Genomic DNA, 14,518 nt, shown 5'->3' with positions numbered 1-14,518 from the left:
GTTTGGGCAATACCCAAAAATGTATATGCTTGAAGCAAAATATGTTTGGGAGTATATGTTACAGAAGCGATTTTTTGTGAGCGTGTAGAAAAAAAATATCAAAGTCACATTTTTGATTGAAATTAAAAAAAAAAAAATGAAAACTTAATTGTATTCATTATACCCTGCGCCACACTGTGGAACAGGGTATTATAAGTTAGTGCATATGTTTGCAACACCCAGAAGGAGACGAGATAGACACATGATGTCTTTGGCAAAAATGCTCAGGGTGGGCTCCTGAGGCGATATAGCCATGTCCGTTTGTTCGTGAACACATTTTTGTAATCAAAGTGTAGGTCGCAGTTTAAGTCCAATCGACTTCAAATTTGGCACAAGTATGTGTTTTAGCTCAGAATAGAACCCTATTGATTTTGGAAGAAATCGCTTCAGATTTCGATATAGCTCCCGTATATATATTTCGCCGGATATGGACTTATATGGGCCCAGAAGACAGAGTTTTACCCTAATTTGCTTAAAATTTTGCACAAGAAGAACAATTAGTACTATAGTCAAGTGTGCCAAATTTTTTTTTAAATCGGTTCAGATTTAGATATAGCTCCCATATATATCGTTCGCCCGATTTACACTCACATGACCACAGTGGCTAATCTTTTACTCCGATTTAATTGAAATTTTGCACAGGGAGTAGAATTAGCATAGTAGCTACACATGCCAAATTTGGTTGAAATCGGTTCAGACTTAGATATAGCTCCCATATAAAGCTTTCTCCCGTTTTACATTCATAGGACCACATAGGCCAATTTTTAACTCCGATTTAGTTGAAATTTTGCACAGGGAGTAGAATTAGCATTGTTGCTATGCGTGCCAAAATTGGTTGAAATCGGTTCAGATTTAGATATAGCTCCCATATATATGTTTTTTTGATTTCGACAAAAATGGTCAAAATACCATTTTCCTTGTAAAATCTCCACTGCTTAGTCGAAAAGTTGTAAAAATGACTCTAATTTTCCTAAACTTCTAATACATATACATCGAGCGATAAATCATAAATAAACTTTCCTTAAAATGGCTTCAGATTTAAATGTTTCCCATATTTTTTTACTAACATTGTGTTCCACCCTAGTGCATTAGCCGACTTAAATTTTGAGTCTATAGATTTTGTAGAAAAAAATTGAGAAGTCTATCGAATTCTGTCCAGATTGAGTGATATTTAAATGTATGTATTTGGGACAAACTTTTTATATAGCGGATGTGATATGTTATCGAAATTTAGATCTACAAAGTGGTGCAGGGTATAATATAGTCGGCCCCGCCCGACTTTAGACTTTCCTTACTTGTTTTAATTTGATATTTATATTTAAGACGTTCTGGTCACAAAATTAAAATTGTTCTTTAATATGCAGGCAATTTGAAATATATACTCTGAGACAGAATAAAATTTCAGCAATAGGATTTATTTTACGAATACACGGACGAAGAAGACTGTTTTTCATATGTTTGGGTGTAAAAATTATATGTTTGGAACCCAAAATTTTTAACACAACATTTTTAAGTGCAAGCATGTAATGTTCATAAACTAGGTTAGGTTAGGTTAGGTTAGGTGGCAGCCCGATGTATCAGGCTCACTTAGACTATTCAGTCCATTGTGATACCACATTGGTGAACTTCTCTCTTATCACTGAGTGCTGCCCGATTCCATGTTAAGCTCAATGACAAGGGACCTCCTTTTTATAGCCGAGTCCGAACGGCGTTCCACATTGCAGTGAAACCACTTAGAGAAGCTTTGAAACCCTCAGAAATGTCACTAGCATTACTGACGTGGGATAATCCACCGCTGAAAAAACTTTTTGGTGTGCGGTCGAAGCAGGAATCGAACCCACGACCTTGTGTATGCAAGGCGGGCATGCTAACCATTGCACCACGGTGGCTCCCATAATGTAATGTTCATAAACTAGCATAACATGTTTGGGACATATATGTTAATATGTTAGAACATATTATGTTTGGGACATAAAATGTTTAGAAATATAATATACTTGGATGTAAATATATATTAACTTAGAAATAGCCTATAAACATATATGTGTTTAGAAAGAGAGAGAGAGAGAGAGAGAGAGAGAGAGAATATGCTGCAAGTAAAATAATGGAAGTAACCAATGGGCGCCTTAAAAATATATCCACACAGAGAAATTTTCATTAAAATTTTCTTCTACCAGTGTATGCCCTAAGGTGAAACATAATATGTTTGAATAATACAAACAATATTTTCTTTGGACATATAAAATAGATACACATACATTATACATTTAAATAAACAAAACAAATACTAACAAATAAATGTTTGCAATTTAGCAAAAGCCGGTAAAAAAATTGGCGCCTTTCAAAGTTGTTACACCGTTTATCAGTGATGCCAACTCCCCAAATGCCAAAAGCACCATATATATATTATAAGATGGAATTCATTTTCTTAACTGTTTGGAAAGAAGAAAATATTATTAAAAATTACACAAAATGTCTTTTTTGAATTTTTTATTAAGTAGAGTAGTAACGAGTACTCAATTTAAAAGCATAGAGTAGTAACGAGTAGTCAAAAGTAACCAAAAATTCCAACACTACATCAGAAACTTTACAGCAAGGCGTTTATCAGTGATGCCAACTCCCCAAATGCCAAAAGCACCAAATATATATTATAAGATGGAATTCTTTTTCTTAACTGTTTGGAAAGAAGAAAATATTATTAAAAATTACACAAAATGTCTTTTTTGAATTTTTTATTAAGTAGAGTAGTAATGAGTACTCAATTTAAAAGTATAGAGTAGTAACGAGTAGTCAAAAGTAACCAAAATTTCCAACACTACATCAGAAACTTTACAGCAAGGTGTAATTGCTTCAAAATTGCGCCATATAATGGCGGGAATCATTGTTAATGTTTGAATTGAACTTTAAAATATGTGGAAAATCTTATTCTGACAGCAACTGTTAGATAAAAATGCAGTTTTGTTCATATTTCAATAGAAACATGTCGAAAATAAAAAAGCTAAAATGATCCTGAAAAGCCAGAAAAACGCTAAAAGCTAAATGGATTTTTTCCCAGCTAAACGACTTCAAGAAAAGCCAAATCAAGCGGGAAAAAAGCTAATTTGACAACACTGATCGTTAGATAAAAATAGATAATTCTATTTTAGTTCACGGAATTATTACGTTTTAAGAAAGTTTCCATGGCTTTAATAACTTTTTGGGTAAGTTAGTTAAATTAACTAAACATAGGGAAAAATTATACATTACTGAAGCATAAAGATGAACTAAATTCGTGTCTTCCACAACATAGTTCAGAATTTCTTTAAATTTGTACATTTTACCAATAATGCGCCCACCTTGAACTTCGTATGGCACTAAAGACATTTTTGCAATTTTGAACTCCAATTTTTTCCTTCAAACTACGGAATTTTCTTTAGCAAGTGAAAAATAATACATTTTCTTGAATTTGTCGAAAATTATTTATCTATTTTGTTGAAATCGGCGTGAAATCTGCGTTTCTAATACATTTTAGTTAAAATTTTCTAAAATTAATCTATTTTTTACTAAAATTTGTATTCTGTCTTTGGCTCGGAATCAATACCAAATTCCTTATAACCGATTTCAATAACGACACAATCAATTACAGTAATCCATCGATTTGCGTCGTGATTGGTTCCGGAATTTTACGACGTTAATCGATACGACGTAAACCGAATTGAAAATTGCTCATACTTACTCCTAAGTCCATGTATGTGCGTGTACATAATAAAAAAAACTTCAAAAATAAAGGTAGGTTAGGTTAGGTTATGTGGCAACCCGATGTATCAGGCTCACTTAGACTATTCAGTCCATTGTGATACCACAGTGGTGAACTTCTCTCTTATCACTGAGTGCTGCCCGATTCCATGTTAAACTCAATGACAAGGGACCTCCTTTTTTTATAGCCGAGTCCGAACGGCGTTCCACATTCTAGTGAAACCACTTAGAGAAGCTTTGAAACCCTCAGAAATGTCACCAGCATTACTGAGGTGGGATAATCCACCGCTGAAAAACTTTTTGGTGTTCGGTCGTAGCAGGAATCGAACCCACGACCTTGTGTATGCAAGGCGGCATGCTAACCATTGCACCACGGTGGCTCCCAAAAAAAAAATAAAGGTAAGTGTCAAAAAAAAACTTTGCTTGTCTATAATTTCGTTCCTCAGAAAAGAAATCTGTTATTTCGGTGCACTTCGACAATTGCATTATATATGCAATATCGATCAGAATTCGACGAATATTCGGTAAGAATTTCAGAAATAATTGTTTCGATGTCATTATGGTTGCTACTTATTTCACCTATGGAAGACGTTTATGATAAAGTTTGCAAAAAAAAACCGACGACGTAAATCGAAGTTGGATGGAACAAACAATTTTACGACGTAAATCGAAACAACGTAAACCGAGGCGACGTAAATCGAGGGATTGCTGTATATTCCTTGCGTTTAAAGCTAATCAGGGTAAAGCTCTAGCTTCTGCGTATCGTGCGAAAGATATGTATTGGCCCTCAGCAATATTGCCAAAGACACCATGTGCCTAACTTGTCTCCTTCTGGGTAGTGGACACATATGCATATGTTCAGGGTATACAAAAGCTGTTGTCCAGTCCAGTTATTTGTAAAATACTCATCGAAAAAAAAGGTTGACACTCATTTTGCTCAAATATTTGACCAGTGTTACCACACACTCACTTTTACAAATACAATCATAACTTTTGCTTGTTTAAAATTTTACGATAAATTAACAAACAAATATGTACTCGTAGGTATATACATATATTTTTTCCTTACTGCAATTTCCTTTATTTGCAAAAAATATAGTTCATCTATCAAATGATTTGGAATTCTTAACTCATCCATTTTTATTGTTGTTTCTTCTTTCCATTTACAGGCAACCTGCATCACCGAGATGATGAAACTCGTTCCATGACCACATCAGATAATATAATTCCACGAACACGACACACTTATATGGACGATACATATGTTACATCATTGCCACCGGATTTGTTGGCCTTCCCCGCCAGAGTGCCACCAACATCGCCTTCCATGCAATCATCACAGTCCAATATACCCGAACAGGTAATCTATGGCATACGTTCACCACCCTTGACCAGTCCTGTGTATGCACATATGACTCCTCATGGTATTTATGGGACAACTACCATAGCTGCTGCTACGCCAAATGGTTTCATGACCCTGCAACATCCAAAGTCACGGAATCTGGCTCTTATAGCCGCAGCCAATAGTAGACAGCAACAATCACCATTTGTTCCAGCTCCGGTTGTTTACTCACCGGCAACCACTTCGGCGGTTGTGATGAAACAGGGTTACATGACAATACCACGTAAACCGCGAGTGCCAAGTTGGGCACCCTCGTCCTCGGCCACCAATTCGACACAGTTGAGTGAATTCCAATCACCCACCTCACCGAATCCAAGTGAAACTGGGACAGCGACCACGGCTGAATTGGCAGTGGAGCCGGTCTATGATAATCTGGGATTACGAACAACCGCTGGCGGTAGCTCAACTCTTAATTTGCACAAGAGTCTAATGCAACAACAGCAGCAACAGCAACAAGAGACGCCAGGGCGCTATAACATGAGGGATCGTCCATTACCGGCAACACCCAGCCTCACATCTGTAAATTCCAATCAAATACAACAACAACAACAACAGCAGCAGCAACAACAACAGGCTTTGTATCAGCAACAACAGCAGCAGCAGCATACACCTACCAGTAAGTCCATCGCCTCCAGCAACAGCAACAGCAGCAACAACAACAACATTAGCACAAGTAAACTCTACGAGCCTCTGAATGAATTAGTTAATCAACTACATCAGCAATCAACGACTTCGGACACGGAACCCTTATACGGCACAGCAAGACACCATTCCACCATAGTCCCAAACAGCAGCATTAGCCAGGGTAACTCTGCGACGACCAATACGATCTCAAACAGCGGCAATAGCACGGAACCGAAATTAACAAAAATACCACCACGGCCGCCACCAAAACCCAAAAAGAAAATGTCCGTGACAACATCACGCAATGGTCACGGCAGCACAAGTCAACTATTCGATGACGAGGGCGAGGATGGCACTGAGGTTTAGTTGAGTCCGCCTAAGCCCTAGCTCCTGTCATGGCTGACATGGCTGACACGAAGACCCCTTCGTTTCTTTTAGCTTGTAAACGTAATGCCTTCCTCCTTATTCGTGAACAGATGAAACCTCTTCCCGCTGGCCACCATCACATCACATCCCACATACACACACACACGCGAAACAAACATTTATAAAAAGAAGAAAAAAATAAAATACCCCAACTAAAGTGACATTAAAAAAAGCATAAAACAACAACAACAACAACAATTTTCTACATTTTCTCCCTTTTCTCCTGCTGATTTTTCTTTTCAGTTCAGTTTCTTTTTTATTAATTCAATTTCTCTGCGGGATTTTTTCGCCTCATGCATGACACTAGGTGCTATCCAATAAAATATAAAGTAAGTGAGCAATACCACCACCAGGTGTGAAGTGAAAAAAATCACGAATTCATTTGGTGTTGTTTATGACCTGGTATATGTGCACGTGCTTGACCCATCACTTGTTTTTCTCTGCTGTGATTTTTTTGTCATTCGCATATCCTTTGGTGTTCTTTTATTCACACTTGCCTTTTTGAATTCAGAATACTTTCGATATAAAGGACTTTTTGAAAAATGCCAAACTTCCAATGGTATTCATTTCATAACCTTACAGCGAAATATAGGACTCAAACAGCATATCTGGGCATCTTCATGTGTCATAGAGGACAAACACTTTCCGATAGTGATTCAAAGCCATTAGTTGGAGAATGAAGAGAAAATCCGAAATATTTTTTTTTAGCATACATGCATTAATGAACTCGAATAACTAATTCAAATATAAAATTTAAAATTGAAACTTAAAACTAAAATTAAAATTTAATGTAAACATTAAAAATAAAATTAAATTTAAATAAAAAATTTAAATTAAAATAAGATAATAAAAATTAAATTAAAAGTAAATTAAATTAAAAGTTAAAATTAAAAATAAGATTGAAATTGAATTAAAATAAATAAACTAAAATTAAAAATCTAAATAAATAAAATAATTTTAAAATTAAAAATAATCACAATAAAATTAAAATTAAGATTAAAATCAAGACTAAAATCATAATTAAAATATAATAAATAAATAAATAATAATATAAAAGAAGAATAAATAAAATTTAAATTTAAATTACAATCGTTGGTTAAAGATAAAGAATAAAGAACAAAGAGAAAATTCAAATAATTTTTAACATACATGAAACAACGAACTTGAATATGTAATTCAATAACAAAAATTTAACTTTAAAATTTAAAATTAAATTTAAAAATGTAAACATTATATAATTAAAATAAAATAAAATTTAAAATAAAAAAACATATTAGGAAAAAACCGTTCCACAGATTTCCGTACTACTGAATTCCAGACTTTTGAATTTCTGCATGCACACAAAAAATTTCACGAAAATTTATCTAATTAAAATTTTAATTGAGTTTTAAAAAATATTCAATTACAAATTTAATTGATTCAACAAATTTTATAATTGAAACAATAATCAATCACAAAAATAATAGTATCAATTAATTTTTTAATTGGATCAAATAACTTTTTAATTGACCTTCAATAAATTTTTTAATTGATACTTTCATTTCTGTGATTGAAGACATTTCAATTAAAAATTAATTGGATCAATTAATTTCGTGATTGAATCAGAAAATTTTTTTTTGTGTGTGTGGTACCAGATAACAATGAATATCCTTTTATCTTGTCTTATAAATTATTATTAGAAAAAAAGAGAAATGGTTTTAGTTTTTAATTTATGTAATGTTTTATTGTTTTTTTTTATAATTTAATAATTTATTTTGCTTTTACGACTTTTTAATAATTATTTTGTCTTATTCTAAAAAAATTGGCATAACAGTTGCTTGGAGCCACTGTATGTGTTTCACAGTGAAAAATAATCCTATTTTTATTGTGGAAATAAGTTGTTTCGTCTTGTTTACCAAAATTCCACCCTATCATATTGTATGGATGTGGGCCATTACGATGGAAATGGAAAATGAAAACGTTTTTCATTAAGGAAAAATCGCATGACATTATTCATCATCCGCTTGGACTTGGCCTTTTTTACACTCTAGCAATCGTATTGAGTTCAGCAAACTTTTCTCTTTAAATCGTCTTTGTTGTTGATGTTGTCTTTTTTTCTGCATTTGGATGATTGTCGGTGTTAATTTAATTTCAGAATTTTAGTCGGTTTGGTTTTCAGTTCACTCAAATTGGCATTGTTTTCACAGTTTGGCTGTTGGGAAAAATTAAATTTAAAAGTTTCTAAAAGTTTTCTTTATTTCGAAGAATGACAGTCCTGACCACCCCCACAAAACCAGGGCCAGTCAAATCGGAGAGTAGTAGCCAGTCATACCGGTATAAACAATTTATTTATCATCGGGAGTTGTTTAATTTAATTTCAAAAACACAACTAAAAAGTTCTCGTCTTCTTATTTCTGTGGAAGAAGTAGGACTTTGTGGTTTTAATCTAAAAATGATGTGACCATAATGGATGGAAATGGACATTTCTTTTGCAGTCATATAATAGATAAAATATTAAAATAAAACACAGAAAATTAGTTTAGGAAGTGTTTTCTCTTTCGAATACAGCGAGCACTAAAATAATTTTATATTTCCAAAGGTTTCAATTTTTTTTCGGTAAACAAAAAGTGGCGAATTTCAAATACAATAAATTTTTTTTGTGATATCTGTCGATCTCTATTTTCTTATTTCGCTTGAAGAAAATAATAAGGCTTTTGATTATCACCTGTTTGTCATACAGAAAATCCGCAATATTTCTGACTAACCTCCATTTTCATGAAGCTCCGTTAGTGTTCCGTTAGCTAACGAACTTTTAAACCGCACTATGAGCTTATCTGTCATCTTGCCTATATATTCCATATGCCAGTTAGGAACTTAACTGCTGAAAATTTTTCAGTTTACGTTAACCGGAGAGAAAATATTTACAATTTACTTTCTTTTAACTGGGAGTTAAAGCCTAACGGAGCTACATGAAAATGGGCGTAAGTGAACATTTTTGTTGGAAATTTAGTTTCAGAAAATAACAAATTTTACTGCAATTTGAAAATTTTACTGCCAATGTACAGGCAGAATTATTTTATTTTCATATTGTTACAATAAAAACGAAAAACGTGCGTCTAGCCAGAAAAAATATTATTTTATGTCAAATTACGGGAAATTATTTAATTAAAGTATGTTTTAATTCAAATATCTTCAATCACAAAAATTCATTTCCATTATGGAAGTTTAATAATTAATAAGAATTTAAATTGGATTTAATTCAATTAAGATAAGACTTTCGATAAAGTAATGGGCTATTCCAAAATTTTTGCAATTAAAAAATTCTATGGATAAAATCGAAATAAACAATTATTTAATTTAATTAAGGAATTAGCAATATCAATTTTTTTAATTGAAGATGATTCAAAAATAGAACTAGTTGGTCGCAAAAATTAATTTAAAAAAATTATTGATCCAATTTAAATATTAATTGAGTTAATTAAAAAAATTAATTAAATAAATAACTAATTTATACAAAACAAATATCTAAAGAATAAACTAAAATGTACACTGTTACAAAATACTATAATTTTTATTTTTTCTGCAAGCGTTTAAGGGTGCTATTAGATAAAAAATATTACAATTGATTTATGATTTGAATTAATTTTTTTTATTACCATATTATTTTTAATTTTAATTAAAAAATTATATTTTTTACTAAAAAAGAAAAGCATTTCCTAAAATTATAGTTTTTGTAACAGTGTACAGTTTTTTTTTGTTCAGAAATTTATTTAATTAATTTTTTAATTGAATCGATTTCAATTAAATAATTATATTTTAATTCGTTCACTTAAATATTAAATTGGATAAATTATTTTTTATATGATTTTTCCAATCAATGAGTTCTGTCGTGGAACCATTTTCTATTAAAAATGTTTGTATTGCTAATAAAATAATTATATACTTTAATTTTATCCATAAAAATTTAAAAATAATAATTTCCTTATTAGTTTTGAGTTAGGTATTGAGTTTGTTTATGTTGTGTTAAAACTTTTAAACAATTAAAAATATAGTCCTCAGCAATTTCAATTAAATTTAAATAAATATTCAACAAAAATTTTTTATTTGATTTTTATTGAAAAATATTTAATATTTAAAAACAAAAAAACAAACATCGTTGCATTGGTGTTCTATTCAGAACATCTGATTAGTGCAAACTGCGTCGGTATTGTCAGTTTGTTTATCGAATAACAGTAAGTGTGTCACAAATAATCGCAGCAGTAAATATTTATTACTATTTGAGCACTTCATACATCAAAAACATAAACCAAGGAAGGTATAGACATCTCAAGTTAATTCACAGCGCTGTAGTTTGTGTGCACACCGTAGAGGGCTCTTTTACGTCTGCAATTGAGTGATTTTTAAATTTGGCTTTAATTTGTTTTCTTGATGAAACGCCAAATATTGTGAAGGCATATAAAATTCTGTACATCCACACCTTTTTTGTTGTAATGCAAATTGACTGATTTGTACGGTAATTATCGTTTTCAAAAAAAGAATTTGAGTCACTTGACTGTGCAATTGAGTGGAATGACTGCGCACTGCAAATAAACAAAACCATGGTGAATTATCAAAGTATGTCTCTATATTTTCTTGGTCTATGTTAAAAAATGTAAACAGTTGATGCCAGAGTTACCTAGTGTTAGACATGTCCTGGATAAACGAGTACTCTCTTTTCACTTAGTTCGTCACGGCTTGTGTATTCAGTACTAGAGGTCTGCACAATTCCATTTGTAAATGCAGAGTACACGTGTACTTGCTACATGAGTACATCTATTTGAGAGAGTCGCAAAACTATTGGTACACATTTTGATGAACACCAAAAGCCACGAGTAACTTCTTGTTGCTACTCTGATGTCTTCACTACCAACAAATACATATTCCTCTTTCTCTCTTATTGAAGTGTACTCAGAGTGATCACGTCGAGTATTTTGCGAGAACAAAACTTCATAGAGTACTCCATGTACCATGTGCAGTTTCAGAAATACAAAAAAACAGTTACTCTCCATAATATATGTTTTGGTTTGTTATAAAGAACGGCAAACGTTAAGGCAAGTGTGTGACATACATAAATATATGAAATATGTGATATACATACATATCTATGATTAATAATAATGAAGAGTTTTGCTTCGCACATAACTGAGAAATACTTGTGGTACTACGTGAAGTGAAGAGAATCCATGTTGTACTTTTTCTCAAGTACTTACATTTTTATTGTTCCTTTTTTTCGGAACACATCGCGACCTTAGAATGACAAGGTTCTAAGTGAATAGGGATTTAGTGTACACTTAGAACCTTGTCATTCTAAGGTCGCGACATATTGTTTCGGATAAGTACTTGGTGGTATTTGACAAGCAAGTGTTCTCTTCACTTCACTACTTGCGCTCTGAGAGAAAGACAGTGCATGTACTATATTCGACAGCGAATTGCATACATGTAGTGAAAAGTTATTCGATGCAGACCTCTATTCAGTACTAAAAGAAAACAAGTCTATTATTATTTTCATAAATTTAGATTTAGACATACGGTATGGTCACACTGGGCAAATATTTGACAGAAATCATAAAAGAATACGTTGCCACAGTCACACTAACAAACATGTTTAGCTCATATTGGATACATTATATCTCAATAGGAGTCTTTTCCAAAAATGGCATCCAGATATTTCGTGCTCCGGGAAAAAAGTTTGATACGAATTTTTGCCTAATGTGACCATACCCTTAATTTCATCATTTCCTTAACCCTTTCACTACCGATGGCCACCTAGGAGGACATTCGAAAAAGACACCAAACTCTATTTCCACACTTAGTTTCGATGCATTTCTCGGTGTTATTTTAAAGTATAGGCTTTAACCTAACTAACCTATAAATATCCCAGCAAAAAAAAAGCGTCGCCAAAAAAGTGGTGAAAATGTTATTTTTGGATCCGGAAGTGGCGCAAAATTGGCACAGAAGCGATGTATTTAACATGGGCTTGTCATAGGACGGATGTCCACCATTTTAGCAACCGATGCACTGGATTTGCATCACTTCTTAAGGTGTGATGCGAATTCAGGGTTTTGGATGTGAAATAAGAAATTTGGTGATAATTTGACAAATAAATAATTAAAATTTTTTTTGACTTTTAATGCATTCTTACGCTTGTGCGGAACGTTTGGCATCAACTATTTTCAAAAATTCGCAACTTTTCTAGAATGGATTTGGTATTTTTTTTTTTTTTAATTTAAATAATTTTTACCATTTTATTAATTTTTAATCTATTTTTAACCTATTTGGAACAAAAAATTTTAAATTTTCCATTAAAAATATGAAAAAAGCGAGTTATAAAAAATTGAATTAAAAGATCTTCCTGTGCAGCTAAAATAAAGAGCTTCTTTGGGAGAACATTTTTAGAAGTGCTTTTAAAGTTGTGCCTTGAGAAGAACTTCCAATTTTTTTTGCTGGGTATTTTACATATTGGTGACCACTAATATGTTATTTTTTGTATTTTTTCTCACACTTCCATAGATATAATAGCTCGAATAGCGCTTATTTTCACAGAGCTAGGTTAGGTTAGGTTATGTGGCAGCCCGATGTATCAGGCTCACTTAAACTATTCAGTCCATTGTGATACCACAGTGGTGAACTTCTCTCTTATCACTGAGTGCTGCCCGATTCCATGTTAAGCTCAATGACAAGGGACCTCCTTTTTATAGCCGAGTCCGAACGGCGTTCCACATTCCAGTGAAACCACTTAGAGAAGCTTTGAAACCCTCAGAAATGTCACCAGCATTACTGAGGTGGGATAATCCACCGCTGAAAAACTTTTTGGTGTTCGGTCGTAGCAGGAATCGAACCCACGACCTTGTATATGCAAGGCGGGCATGCTAACCATTGCACCACGGTGGCTTCACAGAGCTATTTGCTCACAATTCAAGAATCAAGTTTTCACAACATACTCATATACATAGTACTTGAAGTAATTGAGGTAGGTCCTCAGAATTACAATTTTTATTCTACATGCTGTTAATACAAGTAAAAATAGAAGGAAAATTAAAGTTTGTAACAATAGGTTTATTTCGGTAGTGAAAGGGTTAATTTAATTAAATTTTATAACGAATACCATTTGAAATGTACTGTCAACACAAAAAGAACTAACGAAGAGTTTTCTTTTCTGATGATCGAAATTTTAGGCAAAGGATTTTTTCATTTGACGCTAACAAATTTTCATTAAAGGCGAATAAAACGATTAGAGACAATCGTTGCATGGCGTGTCATAAATACGGTTTTATGTGCTCTTAATGAAAATAAATTGGAATTTCCTTTCGTCGGAAAGTATTTTTTCTTTGGATGTACATATATTTTTTCTTAACTTTAGAGAAATTTCCATTTATTCTTCTTCTTCTTTCATAAAATAATAAATTAAAACGAAATGATAATACCCATTTGAATAAATTGGCATTTTCCAGGGGTATTTTATTTTCCGAGAAAAAGTTATTTAATCTCTTCATTGCTCTAAAGCATATTCATGGCCATTGCTTGCTTGCTTTAATTCATGCAAGCCTCAGCGTTTGTCTAAAGAAAAATAAAAAAACAAAAACAGTTTTCCCAAAAACCTAAGCAAAATACAAACGAAAAAAATAACAATGTTTTTTTTGTAGATTGTAGTAAAACCAAAAGTTACGTGCATGAATTTGGCTGAGCTGAAACCAAACAAACAAAAAACAAAACCATCGCAGATTTATGATATCTTCCTTTCTTTTTTTTTTCAAATCCAAAACAAACAAAAAATGAACATTGTCGATGCCAGCGGTGAATGTATTGTGTGCCAAAATGACTGATGTAGTTTTTGTATCGAATCGAATTGAGTTTGTGGACTAAATCCAACGAAACAATGTAAATTTACTGCAAAAAAAAAATATAAAACCAACCAATCCTCCATTAGGATGGAATAACTTTTGTAATTATACGAAAAATGCCAGAACGAATTCTCTCTCTCTCTCTCTCGCTCTGGTATACATATACACACATACACAGATATACTTTCTCCGAAACACAGATTGCATTTGCAATTTACAGATACCTTGCATAAAAAAAGAGAGAAATTATGTATTTATAAAACTAAAGAAAAAAAGTTATATATAGAAATTTACAAACATATATATATAAATATATATTCTTATGTTCAAATATATTCATATTAATTATATTTTCTAGATTAAAACTAACAATTATAAATAGGTAAAGGATTATGCAGAAACACAAAAAAATATATATTTCTTTAGCTAGGAA

At 32.3% G+C, this 14,518-nt stretch overlaps 1 protein-coding gene across 2 annotated transcripts in view; it reads left to right on the top strand.

Annotated features, from left to right (window-relative positions):
• Positions 1–6,424, top strand: part of kek5 (leucine-rich repeat, immunoglobulin-like domain-containing kekkon 5 protein) — a 524,846-nt gene extending 518,422 nt beyond the window's left edge. For both annotated transcript variants that reach the window (XM_075300232.1, XM_075300233.1), the window contains one exon: positions 4,944–6,424. In XM_075300232.1, coding sequence (XP_075156347.1) covers positions 4,944–6,166 — 1,223 coding nt within the window. In that variant the 3' untranslated portion in view covers positions 6,167–6,424. The remainder of the gene's footprint in view (positions 1–4,943) is intronic.
• The last annotated feature ends 8,094 nt before the right edge of the window (positions 6,425–14,518 follow it).

Source organism: Haematobia irritans, chromosome 3 (genome assembly GCF_050003625.1).
Source record: "Haematobia irritans isolate KBUSLIRL chromosome 3, ASM5000362v1, whole genome shotgun sequence".
In the NCBI taxonomy this organism is placed as follows: Eukaryota; Metazoa; Arthropoda; class Insecta; order Diptera; family Muscidae; genus Haematobia; species Haematobia irritans.
This window is presented reverse-complemented; position numbering and strand designations above follow the sequence as displayed.